The sequence below is a fragment of the Salvelinus alpinus genome, chromosome 2 (assembly GCF_045679555.1).
Source record: "Salvelinus alpinus chromosome 2, SLU_Salpinus.1, whole genome shotgun sequence".
Lineage (NCBI taxonomy): Eukaryota > Metazoa > Chordata > Actinopteri > Salmoniformes > Salmonidae > Salvelinus > Salvelinus alpinus.
Window position 1 is genome coordinate 24,914,450 of NC_092087.1, and position 17,029 is coordinate 24,931,478.

General features: G+C 44.3%; 1 protein-coding gene across 3 annotated transcripts; it reads left to right on the forward strand.

Annotated features, from left to right (window-relative positions):
- The first annotated feature begins 2,198 nt into the window (after nt 1-2,198).
- tmf1 (TATA element modulatory factor 1) lies at nt 2,199-16,682 on the forward strand. 3 transcript variants are annotated; one of them, XM_071372193.1, is made up of 15 exons: nt 2,199-2,789; nt 3,059-4,491; nt 4,828-4,931; nt 6,013-6,139; nt 6,333-6,581; nt 11,241-11,407; nt 11,800-12,049; nt 12,155-12,311; nt 12,446-12,638; nt 12,795-12,864; nt 12,952-13,062; nt 13,162-13,281; nt 13,514-13,666; nt 13,871-13,996; nt 15,977-16,682. In XM_071372193.1, the coding sequence occupies exons 1-15, from the start codon at nt 2,657-2,659 to the stop codon at nt 16,115-16,117; spliced, it is 3,534 nt and encodes a 1,177-aa protein (XP_071228294.1). In that variant the 5' UTR covers nt 2,199-2,656; the 3' UTR covers nt 16,118-16,682. The 3 variants fall into 3 exon arrangements, with proteins under 3 accessions (XP_071228294.1, XP_071228303.1, XP_071228313.1); XM_071372202.1 differs by having other exon boundaries at nt 6,336-6,581; XM_071372212.1 differs by having other exon boundaries at nt 2,200-2,789; nt 12,952-13,044.
- The last annotated feature ends 347 nt before the right edge of the window (nt 16,683-17,029 follow it).

Consider the following 17,029-nt stretch of genomic DNA (forward strand, 5'->3'; position numbering starts at 1 on the left):
CAATAGAAAATGCAGTTATAACATTAAGGGCATGGGCGACCTGGTCTTTGTCTCTTAAGAAAAGAGTAGTATCATCAGCCAGTTGAGAAATTTTGATTTCTTTGTTAAAAATGGTTAAGCCATACAAATTTGCATTAATCAGAATATCTAGAGATAGAAATTCCACATCCAAAGTGAATAAAAATGGCGAAATTGGGCATCCCTGTCGTACACTTCTGTTGATACTGAATCTTTTGGAAGTATTAAGGTTTAGTAACACAGAACAATTTATATATTTGTAAAACATACAAATGACTTTGATAAAATTTTCACCAAAACCAAAAAGTTTAAGAGACCTAAAGATAAATTCATGTTCAATTGTGTCTAAGGCTTTACAGAAGTCCAAAAATAAGACAACCGCATCTGAGTCAATTGCATCTGAAAAATCTATAAGGTCCAAGACTAAACAAATGAGCTTATATGATGGCCCTTCATAAATCCTGTTTGAGTCTCATTTATAATGGTATCTATTCCTTTCTTTAATCATTTGGCATAAACCAGAGCAATCAATTTGTAATCAATATTTAATAAAGTAATTGGTCTCCAATTGTCAATGAGACAAGGGTCTTTATCGGGCTTTGGAATCAATGAAATAAGGCCCTGTTTCACAGTGGAGACCATTTCCCCACTTTTAATGCAATCTTGAAACATATTAAAAAAATAACTCCCAAAACTGTCTATAGAATTTAACTGACAGGCCATCAGGGCCAGGTGATTTCCCTTTTTTCATTGAATTCATAGCCTCTCTAATTTCTTCAATTGACACAGGTGAATCGCAAACTGACATAATTCTGAATGTGGCAAATGTAGCTTTCACAACCATCTTCCTGAAATTGAGAGCTGTAAATGTTTTCATAAAAGGAATTGACAAATGATGATATTGTAATGGGATCTTTGCATAAAACATCGTTAATTTTGAGTGCAGTTATAGATTTTCTTTTGTAGTTTCTCCTTTCAAGTGCAAAAAAGTAACTAGTGTTTCTTTCCCCACTTCAATCAATTTTGCTCTTGACCTTACAAAGGCACCCTTTGCTAGATCCGTGTAAAGCTGTTCTAATTCTAGTTGTAAAGGCTTGAATACAGACTCCCCTTCTTCAGATAGGTTATCTTTAGAAAACTGTCAAGCTTGCTCATCATCTCTTTTTCTCTAAGGCTCTTTAAGTGCATCAGCTCTTTGGCGCGTTTAATGGCTACCACTGACTTTATATTTGAAAAATTCCCATCTACTTCCATGACCCAAGTCCAGGTATAACTCTTTGCATCCGGATTGAAATAACGCAAGGAATCCTCAACACAGAGATCCTTGCATAATGTGGTGATAATATTGCTATTTTGAGGGCTTCATTAAAATCCCCTGAAATAATTAGAAAAGACTCTGAGTATTTGTTACTTAAATCCTGTACTTTCCTGGTGAGTTGGGTAAAATGGTTTTATTTGGAGCATGTGAGTTATGTCCGTACACATTACAGATGATGAAAATAGCATTGTCAAGTTTAACAGTTACTATGACCCATCTCCCATCTTGTGAAGATGTGGATTTTAGAACGTCACCTTTAAACTTGTGAATAAGTGTCAAAACACCAGCAGAAAGATTTGATCCATGACTGAAATAGGCCATATCTCCCCATTGTGCTTTCCAAAATGTCAAATCACTTTCACCCGAATGAGTTTCCTGAAGAAGGACAAAATCTGCGTTACTGCGTTTACAATATAAAAATAAAGCTTTCCTTTTTGTAAGATTTCTCAAACCCCTAGCATTCAGACTAAAGATATTGAGTGAACTGAAAACGAACTCCTGCATTCAAAAAAGAAAGAACACAAATTAGATAACACAAGTAGTAATGTGAACAATAAAACAAACAGTGAACATTGAGAGGATCACTCCGGCGGAAAACTACGCTCAGCTGAGGTAGCGGTGGTTAACAGTATAACACATCTATTTACTTCCTTTTTTTTAGTTGGCAAGTGTTCATCAGTTGTAGGTCGAACGGTACATTTATTCGTGGCAGTACATTAACTGTACTCTTGGTAGTACTCACAGTTCCAATTTGGTTAATGTCAACAGAGTTACCCAGTAACGGAATCATTCTTACTTCGATTAACGCGTGTGAGCCCTTCAGGACAGGAGCCTCCACTTCAGCAGACTGTATCATGACGTCACTTGTGGGTGGTTGCTGCTACGTGGAAAGGAAGTACCTAGCTAGCTAGCCAGTCGCCAAAAATACCAAAACAAATCGACGGTGCAGGGGAAAGACTGTTCATGAAGCACCATAACATTTAACCATTTAATCATGTCATGATTGAGGCAAGGCGTTTTATTGCACTTTATGGATTACCGAGCTTTCTTTATGCAGTGTTCTTTGACATGGATCGATGAAAGGTTTGCCTGATTGTTGTTAGCTAGCTAACATTAGTTGCCTAACCAGCTAACGTTAACTAGGTAGCCAAGTTAGACAACTCGCTGCTTAGCATTTCCTTTTTTGGAGTAACATAACTTAGCCATACTAGATCGAGATTGTCGTAAGTTAACTATCTTGTTAGCTAACCTCATTTGAAAGTCCATACTCCTAGCTAGCTAACCTGGTCACTGACGTTAGCTAGCTAGCAATAGACCGCTATGAGTTGGTTCAGTTCTACCCAACTGTCAAGCTTTGCCAAACAAGCTTTGACAACAGCTCAGAAGTCCATCGACCGAGTACTGGACATTAAAGAAGACGAATGGGGTGACACAGTGGTAATGCCTTATGACGGTAGGTAAAGTAACGTTATCTAACTAGCTAGCTTAGCATGTCAGTGTGCTGTTGTTTTGGGGTCAACATTATACAACCTTTTTCGTTTGAACATTATTTATGAATTGATGTGATTACCTATGGAAGCAAGACACTAGTCATCTTGATAAGGAAGGTAGTCATAAAGAGGTGTATAATGTACTCTACCCAATAAAGCTAATATTTGATATGCTTTGGAGTTTATATGACCTTATCTTCTCGACATTAACCAACAAGGGTTTTCACGTTAGATCTACCAGGGAAGACTCCATTGAGTGGTGGATGGGGGATGACACAATGGGACTCTACCCCGGAGGAATGCACCACAACTCTCCCCCCATCATCTGAGGCCATCACGACCCCTGTCACCCGCATGGTTGTGGATGAAACAGAGAACTTCTTCAGTGCTTTTCTGCCCTCAGGAGAGCTCCAGGGTGTTATGGACACCCAGGTTGTCTCTGTGCCGCCCACCAAGTCCCACAGGCGGCCACAGGAGAAGGATGAGGAGGACAAGGATACTGTGGTTAAGGATGACGTGGACCCTCACAAGACAGGCCTGACAGAGACCAACAGACTGGAAGACCAGGAAGCTACTGAGAACCAGGCTGTCCTGATTGAGTCCTCAAGTCTATGGTCTTCCTCTGAAATCGTTCTCGTTCAGACACCAGACCCTCCAGTCCTGGCTCAGGGTGATTCTCCTGATGACACTGACAGTCCACTAATCAGTGAGAGCTGGATAGAATCAACTGTGGATGATACAACTGCTGTTTCTGAGGATGCACAAACCGAACGACCATTTACTCCCTCAGAAACCCAACCTGATTATGATGATCACATCTCTGAACCCACCGTCAACACTGAACTGGAGCCCCCCTTCAATCCATCTCCTCCCACACCCCCTAGGGAAATCTTATTGGAGGCCAAAGACCCCAAAGCGGGGGACAGGCAGAGTGACACACCCTCCCCTAAATCGGAGGACAGACAGAGCAACACCCCCTCCCCTCCTGTCAGCGCCTTCTCCTCAGGCACCTCCACCACCAGTGATATTGAGGTTTTGGACCATGAGAGTGTACAGAGTGAGAGTTCAGCCAGTTCCAGGCAGGAGATAGCAGAGGCCAAAGCAGGCCTCCACCTGATGCAGGGCTCCTTCCAGCTTCTCTCAGCCTCTGCCTGTGGGGACTTCCCCCGCTTGGAGGACTACCCCAAGCTGACCGAGAGCTGTGGATCCTCCTCAGATGCCTTTGAACGCATCGACTCGTTCAGCATGCAGTCCCTGGACAGCCGCAGTGTCAGCGAAGTCAACTCTGATGATGAGATCCCAGGGAGCCGGACGCTGGCATCTGTCACCGCAGGGCCCACGCCTTCGCCGCCTGTCAGAGTGGCAACCACTGCACAGGAACGGGAAGAAGAAGAGGAGGAGGAGCAGCAGCAGGAGGAGGAAGAAGACGAGGAGGGGCTAACAGAAACAATGAAGGATCAGTCTCTGGATGAGAATGAGATGGAGGAGAGTGGTCGCAGTGCCACGCCTGTTAACAGCGAGCAGCCTGAGGACCTAATAGAACAGGAATCAGAGGCGGACGTCACGCTGTCAGGTCCCACCCCTGGCCATGAGGAACAGTTACCCCCACCAATAACGGAAGAGAAAAGAGGGGTGTCAACATGTCAGATTCTGGAGCTTCAAAAGGTAACACACCTGTTCAGAACACGACCTTTGTAACAACACTTTTTAATGAACTGCTTGTGTGTGCGTGAGTTGGTGTGTCCCTTTTTTTAAATACCAACGCCTGGGGAGCAGAATAGTAAAACACTTGGTTGGACAATCCTGTTCATATGCCAAAGTAAATAGTCACTGTGGATAAGATGCATTCCCCCAAACCATCATGAATTAAACAATGTGCACCTCAATTTGAACAACACATTTGATGGAGACTGTGAGACAAGAATTAAGTACTAATCATTTATTAAGGTGCCTTATCAGTGTTTTCAATGCGTTGGTTTGTGGAAAATCATTTATTTGTAGGTAATTGATGAGCTGTCAAGCCGCCTTGAGAAGAGGGAGTTACAGCTGCTGTCAGTCAGCAAAGACAAGGCCAGGCTGGAGGAGGAGTGTGACAACCTTAAAGAGTGAGTATAAAGATCCTGACAATGTGTAAAACCCATGTCTGAAATGCATTGTCAGAGCAGAAAGAAGCATTCTCCAAACACACCTATACACTGAGTGTAGAAAACATTAGGAACACCTTCCTAATATTAAGTTACATCCCCTTTTGCCCTCAGAACAGCCTCGTGGGGGCATGGACTCAATAAGGTGTCAAGCGTTCCACAGGGATGCTGGCCCATGTTGAGTCCAATGCTTCCCACAGTTGTGTCATGTTGGCTGGACGACCTTTGGGTGGTGGACCGTTGTTGATACACACAGGAAACTATTGAGCGTACAAAACCCAGCAGCATTGCAGTTCTTGACACACTCAAACCGTTGTGACTGTCACCTGCTACCATACCCTGTTCAAAGGCACTTAAATATTTTGTCTTGCCAATTCACCCTCTGAATGGCACACATGCACAATCCATGTCTTAAGGCATAAAAATCCTTCTTTAATCTGTCTCCTCCCCTTCATCTACACTGATTGAAGTGGATTTAACAAGTGACATCAGTAAGAGATCATAGCTTTCACCTGGTCAGTCTTTGTCATAGAAAAAGTAGGTGTTCCTAATGCTTTGTACACTCAGCATGCTCTATAGACGGGTTGGCTGACGAAGTCACAAAAATGATACACAAAGCCTGAAGCTGTGCTTTGTTATGATTCTGAACGGTCAGATAGCTAGCAATAATGACAAGAATCTGTCATGTGGGGAATCACAGGTGTCTTGTTTCAATGCTAATATGGCCAAAATTTACTAGCAAACTAACCAACAACTGTAATAATGTGCTAATTGTGCAAATGTATTTGTTTTCAATAAACATTTGGAGATGAAATATAAGTTACATGTTGTCAACAATCTAAGCCAACCATGTTTGTTTTGCCCCATAGTTTCGCATGGGTCAGTTTTGTTTCTAAACAACTAACCCATCTATACATGAATAGTAAAGTAAATAGCAAATAGTTTGTCGGCCAATTTGTCCTCTTGGTTGTGTCTATGGTAAAGTATAGTCTATAGATAATGATGGTCCTTTAAGAGACTGAGACGTCTCTGTGTGTTGCAGTGAGGTGATAGGTCTTAAGGAGGAGAGTTCCAGTGTGCAGTCTCTGAAGGAGGAGTTCACTCAGCGCATCGCAGACACAGAGAGGAAAGCCCAGCTAGCGTGCAAGGAGAGGGATATTGCCAAGAAGGTAAAACACAAACCTATATCTCTATGTTTGTGCCAGGTATTACTGTCCCTGGTTACTTTACCCCCATAAGAATTGATTTAAGATCATTGAGTCAAATAACTGAAAATTAGTGACCATGATAGTCACGTTATGCACAAAGCCTTCTTCAAGAACATGCTCTCCAGTGTATTTTACTGTTATGTTTCCTCCGGAGGAGATAAAGGGGATGAGGGAAGAGCTGTCCACCAGACTGAACTCCAACGAGACTATGGAGATCATCAGAGAGAAGGAGGAGCAGATCCGCGAACTGCTGGAGGAGGGTGAGAAGCTGTCCAAGCAGCAGCTGCAGCACTCCAACATCATCAAGAAGCTGCGTGTGAAGGAGAAGGAGAGCGAGACCAAAATCACCAAACAGAACAAGAAGCTGAAAGAGCAGGAGGAAGAGCTCAAACACCTACAGCAGGTCAGTGGAAATATATAATACCGTTCAAAAGTTTGGGGTCACTTAGAAACGTCCTTGTTTTTGGAAGAAAAGCATTTTTTTTTGTCCATTTTAAAATAACATCAAATTGATCATAAATACAGTGTAGACATTGTTAATGTTGTAAATGACTATAGCTGGAAACGGTAGATTTTTAAAATAGAATATCTACGTAAGCCCATTATCAGCAACCATCACTCCAATGGCACGTTGTTAGCTAATCCAAGATTATAATTTTTAAAGGCTAAATGATCATTAGAAAACCCTTTTGCAATTGTGTTAGCACAGCTGAAAACTGTTGTTCTGATTAAAGAAGCAATAAAACTGGCCTTCTTTAGACTAGTTGAGTATCTGGAACATCAGGATTTGGGGGTTCAATTACAGGCTCAAAATGGCCAGAAACAAAAAACTTTTGTCTGAAACTCATTAGTCTATTCTTGTTCTGAGAAATTAAGGCTATTCCATGTGAGAAATTGCCAACAAACTGAAGATCTCGTACAACTCTGTGTACTGCGCCCTTCACAGAACAGCGCAAACTGGCTCCATCCAGAATAGAAAGAGGAGTGGGAGGCCCCGGTGCACAACTGAGCAAGAGAACATGTACATTAGTGTCTAGTTTGAGAAACAGACGCCTCACAAGTCCTCAATTGGCAGCTTCATTAAATAGTACCCGCAAAACACCAGTCTCAACGTCAACAGTGAAGAGGTGACTCCGGTATGCTGGCCTTCTAGGCAGGCATAATCCAGTTCCGGCACCGACAGAGATGGCCGCCTCGCTTCGCGTTCCTAGGAAACTATGCAGTATTTTGTTTTTTTTATGTGTTATTTCTTACATTGGTACCCCAGGTAATCTTAGGTTTCATTACATACAGTCGGGAGGAACTACTGAATATAAGACAACGTCAACTCACCATCATTACAACCAGGAATATGACTCTCCCGAAGCGGATCCTGTGTTTTGCGTTCCACCCAGTACAATGGATCTGATCCCAGCCGGCGACCCTAAACAACGACGCCGTAAAAGGGGCAAACGAAGCGGTCTTCTGGTCAGGCTTCGGAGACGGGCACATCGCGCTCCACTCCCTAGCATACTACTCGCCAATGTCCAGTCTCTTGACAACAAGGTTGATGAAATCCGAGCAAGGGTAACATTCCAGAGAGACATCAGAGACTGTAACGTTCTTTGCTTCACGGAAACATGGCTCACTCGAGAGACGCTAACGGAGTCGGTGCAGCCAGCTGGTTTCTTCACGCATCGCGCCGACAGAAACAAACATCTTTCTGGTAAGAAGAGAGGCGGGCGTGTATGCCTTATGATTAACGAGACGTGGTGTGATCATAACAACATACAGGAACTCAAGTCATTCTGTTCACCTGATTTAGAATTCCTCACAATCAAATGTCGACCGCATTATCTACCAAGGGAATTCTCTTAGATTATAATCACAGCCGTATATATTCCCCCCCAAGCAGACACATCGATGGCCCTGAACGAACTTTATCTGACTTTATGTAAACTGGAAACCAGGTCACAGAGGCTTCATTCATCGTAGCTGGGGATTTTAACAAGGCTAATCTGAAAACAAAACTCCCTAAATTCTATCAGCATATCGATTGTGCTACCAGGGCTGGTAAAACCTTGGATCATTGTTATACTAACTTCCGCGACGCATATAAGGCCCTCCCCCGCCCTCCTTTCGGAAAAGCTGACCACGACTCCATTTTGTTGCTTCCAGCCTACAAACAGAAACTAAAACAGCAAGCTCTCGCGCTCAGGTCTGTTCAACGCTGGTCCGACCAATCTGATTCCACGCTTCAAGAATGCTTCGATCACGTGGATTGGGATATGTTCCGCATTGCGTCCAACAACAACATTGACGAATACGCTGATTCGGTGAGCGAGTTCATTAGAAAGTGCATTGACGATGTCGTACCCACAGCAACGATTAAAACATTCCCAAACCAGAAACCGTGGATTGATGGCAGCATTCGCGTGAAACTGAAAGCGCTAATCACTGCTTTTAACCAGGGCAAGGTGACCGGAAACATGACCGAATGCAAACAGTGTAGCTATTCCCTCCGCAAGGCAATCAAATAAGCTAAGTGCCAGTATAGAGACAAAGTAGAGTCGCAATTCAACAGCTCAGACACAAGAGGTATGTGGCAGGGTCTACAGTCAATCACGGAATACAAAAAGAAAACCAGCCCCGTCGCGGACAAGGATGTCTTGCTCCCAGACAGACTAAATAACTTTTTTGCTCGCTTTGAGGACAATACAGTGCCACTGACACGGCCCGCTACCAAAACCTGCGGGCTCTCCTTCACTGCAGCAGAGGTGAGTAAAACATTTAAACGTGTTAACCCTCGCAAGGCTGCAGGCCCAGACGGCATTCCCAGCCGCGTCCTCAGAGCATGCGCAGACCAGCTGGCTGGTGTGTTTAAGGACATATTCAATCAATCCTTATCCCAGTCTGCTGTTCCCACATGCTTCAAGAGGGCCACCATTGTTCCTGTTCCCAAGAAAGCTAAGGTAACTGAGCTAAACGACTACCGCCCCGTAGCACTCACTTCCGTCATCATGAAGTGCTTTGAGAGACTAGTCAAGGACCATATCACCTCCACCCTACCTGACACCCTAGACCCACTCCAATTTGCTTACCGACCCAATAGGTCCACAGACGACGCAATCGCAACCACACTGCACACTGCCCTAACCCATCTGGACAAGAGGAATACCTATGTGAGAATGCTGTTCATCGACTACAGCTCAGCATTTAACACCATAGTACCCTCCAAACTCGTCATCAAGCTCGAGACCCTGGGTCTCGACCCCGCCCTGTGCAACTGGGTCCTGGACTTCCTGACGGGCCGCCCCCAGGTGGTGAGGGTAGGTAACAACATCTCCACCCCGCTGATCCTCAACACTGGGGCCCCACAAGGGTGCGTTCTGAGCCCTCTCCTGTACTCCCTGTTCACCCACGACTGCGTGGCCGTGCACGCCTCCAACTCAATCATCAAGTTTGCGGACGACACTACAGTGGTAGGCTTGATTACCAACAACGACGAGACGGCCTACAGGGAGGAGGTGAGGGCCCTCGGAGTGTGGTGTCAGGAAAATAACCTCACACTCAACGTCAACAAAACAAAGGAGATGATTGTGGACTTCAGGAAACAGCAGAGGGAGCACCCCCCTATCCACATCGACGGGACAGTAGTGGAGAAGGTGGAAAGTTTTAAGTTCCTCGGTGTACACATCACGGACAAACTGAATTGGTCCACCCACACAGACAGCGTTGGGAAGAAGGCGCAGCAGCGCCTCTTCAACCTCAGGAGGCTGAAGAAATTCGGCTTGTCACCAAAAGCACTCACAAACTTCTACAGATGCACAATCGAGAGCATCCTGTCGGGATGTATCACCGCCTGGTACGGCAACTGCTCCACCCACAACCGTAAGGCTCTCCAGAGGGTAGTGAGGTCTGCACAACGCATCACCGGGGGCAAACTACCTGCCCTCCAGGACACCTACACCACCCAATGTCACAGGAAGGCCATAAAGATCATCAAGGACAACAACCACCCGAGCCACTGCCTGTTCACCCCGCTATCATCCAGAAGGCGAGGTCAGTACAGGTGCATCAAAGCGGGGACCGAGAGACTGAAAAACAGCTTCTATCTCAAGGCCATCAGACTGTTAAACAGCCATCACTAACATTTAGTGGCCGCTGCCAACATACTGACTCAACTCCAGCCACTTTAATAATGGGAATTGATGGAAATTATGTAAAAATGTATCACTTAATATAATGTTTACATATCCTACATTACTCATCTCATATGTATATGTATGTACTGTACTCTATATCATCTACTGCATCTTGCCATCTTTATGTAATACATGTATCACTAGCCACTTTAAACTATGCCACTTTATGTTTACATACCCTACATTACTCATCTCATATGTATAGACTATACTATACTATCTACTGCATCTTGCCTATGCCGTTCTGTACCATCACTCATTCATATATCTTTATGTACATATTCTTTATCCCTTTACACTTGTGTGTATAAGGTAGTAGTTGTGGAATTGTTAGGTTAGATTACTTGTTGGTTATTACTGCATTGTCGGAACTAGAAGCACAAGCATTTCGCTACACTCGCATTAACATCTGCTAACCATGTGTATGTGACAAATAAAATGTGATTTGATTTGAGTTGCAAAGAAAAAGCCATATCTCAGACTGGCCAATAAAAAGGAAAGATTAGATGGGCAAAAGAACACACACTGAACAGAGGAACTCTGCCTTAGAAGGCCAGAATCCCGGAGTCGCCTCTTCACTGTTGATGTTGAGACTAGTGTTTTGCAGGTACTATTTAATGAAGCTGCCAGTTGAGGACTTGTGAGGCATCCGTTTACAACATTAACAATGTTTACACTGTATTTCTGGTCAATTTAATATTTTAATGGACAACAAAATGTGCTAAGTGACCCCAAACTTTTGAACGGTAGTGTATATATTTTTAATTTTAAGGATTTTATTTGAAAATTCACATTACTTCAGTAGTCATCAGAAGTGTATCCTGATGCTGAAAGCCCATTTGATATTTAACCCTGCCTGGCTGTATATGTGTCTGTAGGTTCTGGATGAGAAGGAGGAAGTGGAGGAGCAGCACAGGGACAACATTAAGAAGCTGAACGTGGTGGTGGAGCGCCAGGAGAAGGACATTGTCAAACTCCAGAGTGACTCAGAGGAGCTCTTGGAAAACAACAGGAGCCTGCAGGCTGCCCTCGACAACTCCTACAAGTGAGGATACATTCTGTACTCCACTCTACTAGTGTAACTCGCACTGGTGAAATAATAACTCACTCCACCCTACTTTTCTAACTCTTGCTTCAGACGTGCAGATGTGCTTGTCATTTTGAAATCACACAAAGACATAACATTCTGACGGGTAAAGACGGTCACAGAAGCACCAACTCATACAGTATATCCAAGTCAGTGTAATGTGGCGGAAGTTAGCCAGAAGTTAAGAGCGTTGGGCCAGTAACCGAAAGGTCGCTGGTTTTAATCCCCGAGCGGACTAGTGAAAAATCTGTCGATAAGCAAGTCACTTAACCCTAATTGCTCCTTTAAGTCACTGTTGATAAGAGGATCTGTTAAATGACTAAAATGTAAATGTGTGTCTGTGATCTCAGGGAACTGGCTGCACTGCACAAAGCCAAGGCTAGCCATGCCAGCGAGGCCCAGGAGGCTGCTCTGAGCAGGGAGACCCAGGCCAAGGAGGAGCTGGCTCTGGTCCTGGTGAAGGCCCAGGAGGAGGCCCGCATGCAGCAGGATGCTCTGGTCAACCAGGTGGCTGATCTGCGGCTGGCTCTGCAGAGGGCTGAACAGCAGCAGGCCAGGAAAGAAGACTACCTGAGGGAGGAGATCAGTGACCTGCAGCAGGTAAGAGACACTCATGACTTATTTGGAGTTGACTGTAAGGGGAAGCCGTGCTTGTGTTAGGGGTCAAAGGTCACACACTGATGTGTTTGCTGGTTGTCTCCATAGAGACTGCAGGGGGCGGAGACCAGGAACCAGGAGCTGAGTCAGAGTGTTACCTCTGCAACGAGGCCGCTGCTCAGACAGATCGAGAACCTGCAGGCCTCGCTGGGGGGCCAGACAGCATCATGGGAGAAACTGGAGAAGAGCATCTCAGATCGACTAGGTTACTCTCAAAAGTTACTCTAGTTTGTAACAAGCTTTTTAAGAGTCTCCTCTGGACAACCGATTGCTCCTATTTAAATGTATTTTTATTTTTTATATGTAATTCCTTTAACCTCCCACCCTTTAACTCAACAGTGGAAGCACAGGCCCAGCTGGCTGTTGCCGTGGAAAAGGAGCGTGCAGCAACTGAGGAGCTGATGGCCATTAAGGCCCAGCTGGCCTCACTGGAGTCCCAGAATTCCCTGCTTCGACAAGAGAAAGGGCGTCTCCACGGTCAGCTGGACGCAGAGAAGACCAGGCGGGAGAAACTGGAGGATGACAGCAGCAGGTACTGGAGGGCTTTTTTCATAGGTTCTGTGAGACTTTCACTGTTGCATAGTAGTCAGTTGCCTTTACTTTCCTTAAGGTGGACCTAGTGGCTATCCATTACAAAGCTTTGGAGCCTTTCCATTAATGGCCATTTCCTGTCATCCTTATGGTGTAGGGAGCATGTGGAGCTGGAGAATCTGAGGGGAGAGCACACTCGAACACAGGAGGAGGCCAAGAAGGAGAAGGTATGTTCTCTCCCCTGCCCTACTCACCCTGCAGTAATGGAACAACACTTCTTACACATCTGTAACCTTCTCTGTTCCTCCCACCAGCTCCTCCTGACCAATCAGCTGGAGATGGAGAAAATGAAGGTGGAGCAAGAGAAGAAGAAATGCTACCTAGCACAAGAGGCCCTGAAGGAAAAGGTAGATCTATTTATCAATGTAAGTTCTATATCAATGACCAGCCGTGTGTGTCTGTTCTTTAATCAATCTGTGTGGAGCGAGACTGGCCTGATGTATATGATGTTTCTCTGTCATTAGGAGCGGAAGATATTGGTTCACTCTGTGGGCGAGCCCCCAGCCTCATCCACCCCCTCCCTGTCCCGTTCCAGCTCCATCAGCGGGGTAGACCATGCCGGCCTGCACTCCTCCTTCTCCCAGGTACTTGCCACAGGCACACCTTTAACTCTTTCGTACCCAGCCAGCCTACCATTTCTAGCCCTGTATTTGGGATGGTAACCTAGAAAGGTCTGTTTTTGTTTTGTTTATTACATGCAGCTAAGTAAGATGAATAGGGAACGTATGACAAAGGGACAAATCCTAACTAGTTTGCATATTTGGTTCATTTGAGGTTGGATGGTTAACAAGACAGACCTGTTTTGAATTTCATCAGGAGGACTCTCTGGGTCACTCGTTGGGGACGATGACGATGTCTATGAGTGGGACCAACCTGTATGAGGCGGCTCGGCTCAGTGGAGGCTCCAGCATCATAGAGAACCTGCAATCCCAGCTCAAACTCCGAGAGGGAGAGATAGCACAGCTACAGGTACCAGCTGCCTGTCTGACACTGCTTTCACCTTGCTTTGAGGACTACCATTGGAAGTGTCCTACATGCACTTCTTTAAATGCCTTCTGCTTTTCAATGAAGTGTATGATTTATAAACATACTGTTGTTGAAAAACAATGCTTGCCAGGATCTTACCTCTTGCTTCTCGTCTCCCTCCCTCTCTCTCATCCCTTTCTCCCTTAGCTGGAGATCGCTAGTCTGGAGAGGACTCGCTCGTCCATGGCGGAGGAGATGGTCAGATTGACCAATCAGAATGAGGAGATGGAGGACAGTGTGAAGGAGATCCCCACACTGAAAGTACAACTTCAGGTGAGGAGAGGATCAGTTCATACAAGTGCCACTAAGCCAGTGAAATACAAGTGCCACTAAGCCAGTGAAATACAAGTGCCACTAAGCCAGTGAAATACAAGTGCCACTAAGCCAGTGAAATACAAGTGCCACTAAGCCAGTGAAATACAAGTGCCACTAAGCCAGTGAAATACAAGTGCCACTAAGCCAGTGAAATACAAGTGCCACTAAGCCAGTGAAATACAAGTGCCACTAAGCCAGTGAAATACAAGTGCCACTAAGCCAGTGAAATACAAGTGCCACTAAGCCAGTGAAATACAAGTGCCACTAAGCCAGTGAAATACAAGTGCCACTAAGCCAGTGAAATACAAGTGCCACTAAGCCAGTGAAATACAAGTGCCACTAAGCCAGTGAAATACAAGTGCCACTAAGCCAGTGAAATACAAGTGCCACTAAGCCAGTGAAATACAAGTGCCACTAAGCCAGTGAAATACAAGTGCCACTAAGCCAGTGAAATACAAGTGCCACTAAGCCAGTGAAATACAAGTGCCACTAAGCCAGTGAAATACAAGTGCCACTAAGCCAGTGAAATACAAGTGCCACTAAGCCAGTGAAATACAAGTGCCACTAAGCCAGTGAAATACAAGTGCCACTAAGCCAGTGAAATACAAGTGCCACTAAGCCAGTGAAATACAAGTGCCACTAAGCCAGTGAAATACAAGTGCCACTAAGCCAGTGAAATACAAGTGCCACTAAGCCAGTTCATACAAGTGCCACTAAGCCAGTTCATACAAGTGCCACTAAGCCAGTTCATACAAGTGCCACTAAGCCAGTGAAATACAAGTGCCACTAAGCCAGTGAAATACAAGTGCCACTAAGCCAGTGAAATACAAGTGCCACTAAGCCAGTGAAATACAAGTGCCACTAAGCCAGTGAAATACAAGTGCCACTAAGCCAGTGAAATACAAGTGCCACTAAGCCAGTGAAATACAAGTGCCACTAAGCCAGTGAAATACAAGTGCCACTAAGCCAGTGAAATACAAGTGCCACTAAGCCAGTGAAATACAAGTGCCACTAAGCCAGTGAAATACAAGTGCCACTAAGCCAGTGAAATACAAGTGCCACTAAGCCAGTGAAATACAAGTGCCACTAAGCCAGTGAAATACAAGTGCCACTAAGCCAGTGAAATACAAGTGCCACTAAGCCAGTGAAATACAAGTGCCACTAAGCCAGTGAAATACAAGTGCCACTAAGCCAGTGAAATACAAGTGCCACTAAGCCAGTGAAATACAAGTGCCACTAAGCCAGTGAAATACAAGTGCCACTAAGCCAGTGAAATACAAGTGCCACTAAGCCAGTGAAATACAAGTGCCACTAAGCCAGTGAAATACAAGTGCCACTAAGCCAGTGAAATACAAGTGCCACTAAGCCAGTGAAATACAAGTGCCACTAAGCCAGTGAAATACAAGTGCCACTAAGCCAGTGAAATACAAGTGCCACTAAGCCAGTGAAATACAAGTGCCACTAAGCCAGTGAAATACAAGTGCCACTAAGCCAGTGAAATACAAGTGCCACTAAGCCAGTGAAATACAAGTGCCACTAAGCCAGTGAAATACAAGTGCCACTAAGCCAGTGAAATACAAGTGCCACTAAGCCAGTGAAATACAAGTGCCACTAAGCCAGTGAAATACAAGTGCCACTAAGCCAGTGAAATACAAGTGCCACTAAGCCAGTGAAATACAAGTGCCACTAAGCCAGTGAAATACAAGTGCCACTAAGCCAGTGTAATCATATTAGGGTCAATCCTTGTTGTGATTCTTTAATTAAAAACCAAGATGTTATGTGAAAACTGACATCTCACAAGATGAGTTACTGGGCAGAAATGTATAACCATCTAGGCACAGATAAAGGAAAGGTAAAGTCCATTAGTAAACCCTTTTGTGACTATATAGATCTAGTGTTGTCCTCTGAGCCTGTGATGTGCGACTGACTGTGTTGTAGGAGCTGGAGCAGAGACACAACACCATCCTCCAGATGTATGGAGAGAAGGCTGAGGAGGCAGAGGAGCTGAGACTCGACCTGGAGGACGTCAAGAACATGTTCAAAACCCAGATTGACGAACTGCTCAAGAACCAGAAGTAGACTGTTCCATCTAACGTCCAGACCATACACAGATAAAATAAACCGATTGTTGTAGAAGTGCATTTACTGTAAAGGATGGGAAAAGAAGAGTTCATGCACCTTTTTATTTCTGATTACAGAACAGTTATTGTTTTTTGGGGGTTTTCCATCACTGTCTCTAAAGGAAGGGACATTTGAAAATCTGTTATATTATTTTAACAATTAGAATCAAACTAAGAGGGAAATTATGGGTAACAAATCAATATCTTCTTAACATGTACAGATATGAAGGATAGTCACAATTAATATTCTACATTCATAATTTACTAGTTCCTTTGCATTGATTCAAAACCCAACAGCCTGTTAAACAGATTGTTTTAGATATCATTGTCCTTTATTGTGATCAACTGGCTTCCTTTTTCACTTTGTGTGTAGTGGGATGATTCAGAATGGACTATCAAGTTATATTGACAGTTTTTATCCCCTTAACCCCAGCATCCTAATTGTCATCAGTGTGTATGTTTCTGAATACTGTACATCTTCCTTTAGGATGAAAGAACAGAAAGAGTAAAGATTTTATATATTGCTTGTTTGCAGTTGCTTCAGAGGTGTCACGTGTAGACAACCAAACCTTGCCCTTGGTGTGTATCAGTGCACTAGGAAATCTGTAGAATCGAAAGTTATGCTGTGTTGAGGCAAGGCAAGGGTAATCTGCAGATATCGCAGAGGCATTTTCTTTGTAATTTACAAAGAAAGCTATTATTTAATCTCATGTTAACATAGATAATGGTATAAGATGGATGTTTGCTCTAAAATGTTTGGTGTTTCCCTTACTGGGTTTCTGTCCAAATTCAAACAATTAACTGTTATAACAAATGTATCAAAAAGAAAGAATATTGCACAGTGGAATGTAGTCAATAGTTTACAGGTTTC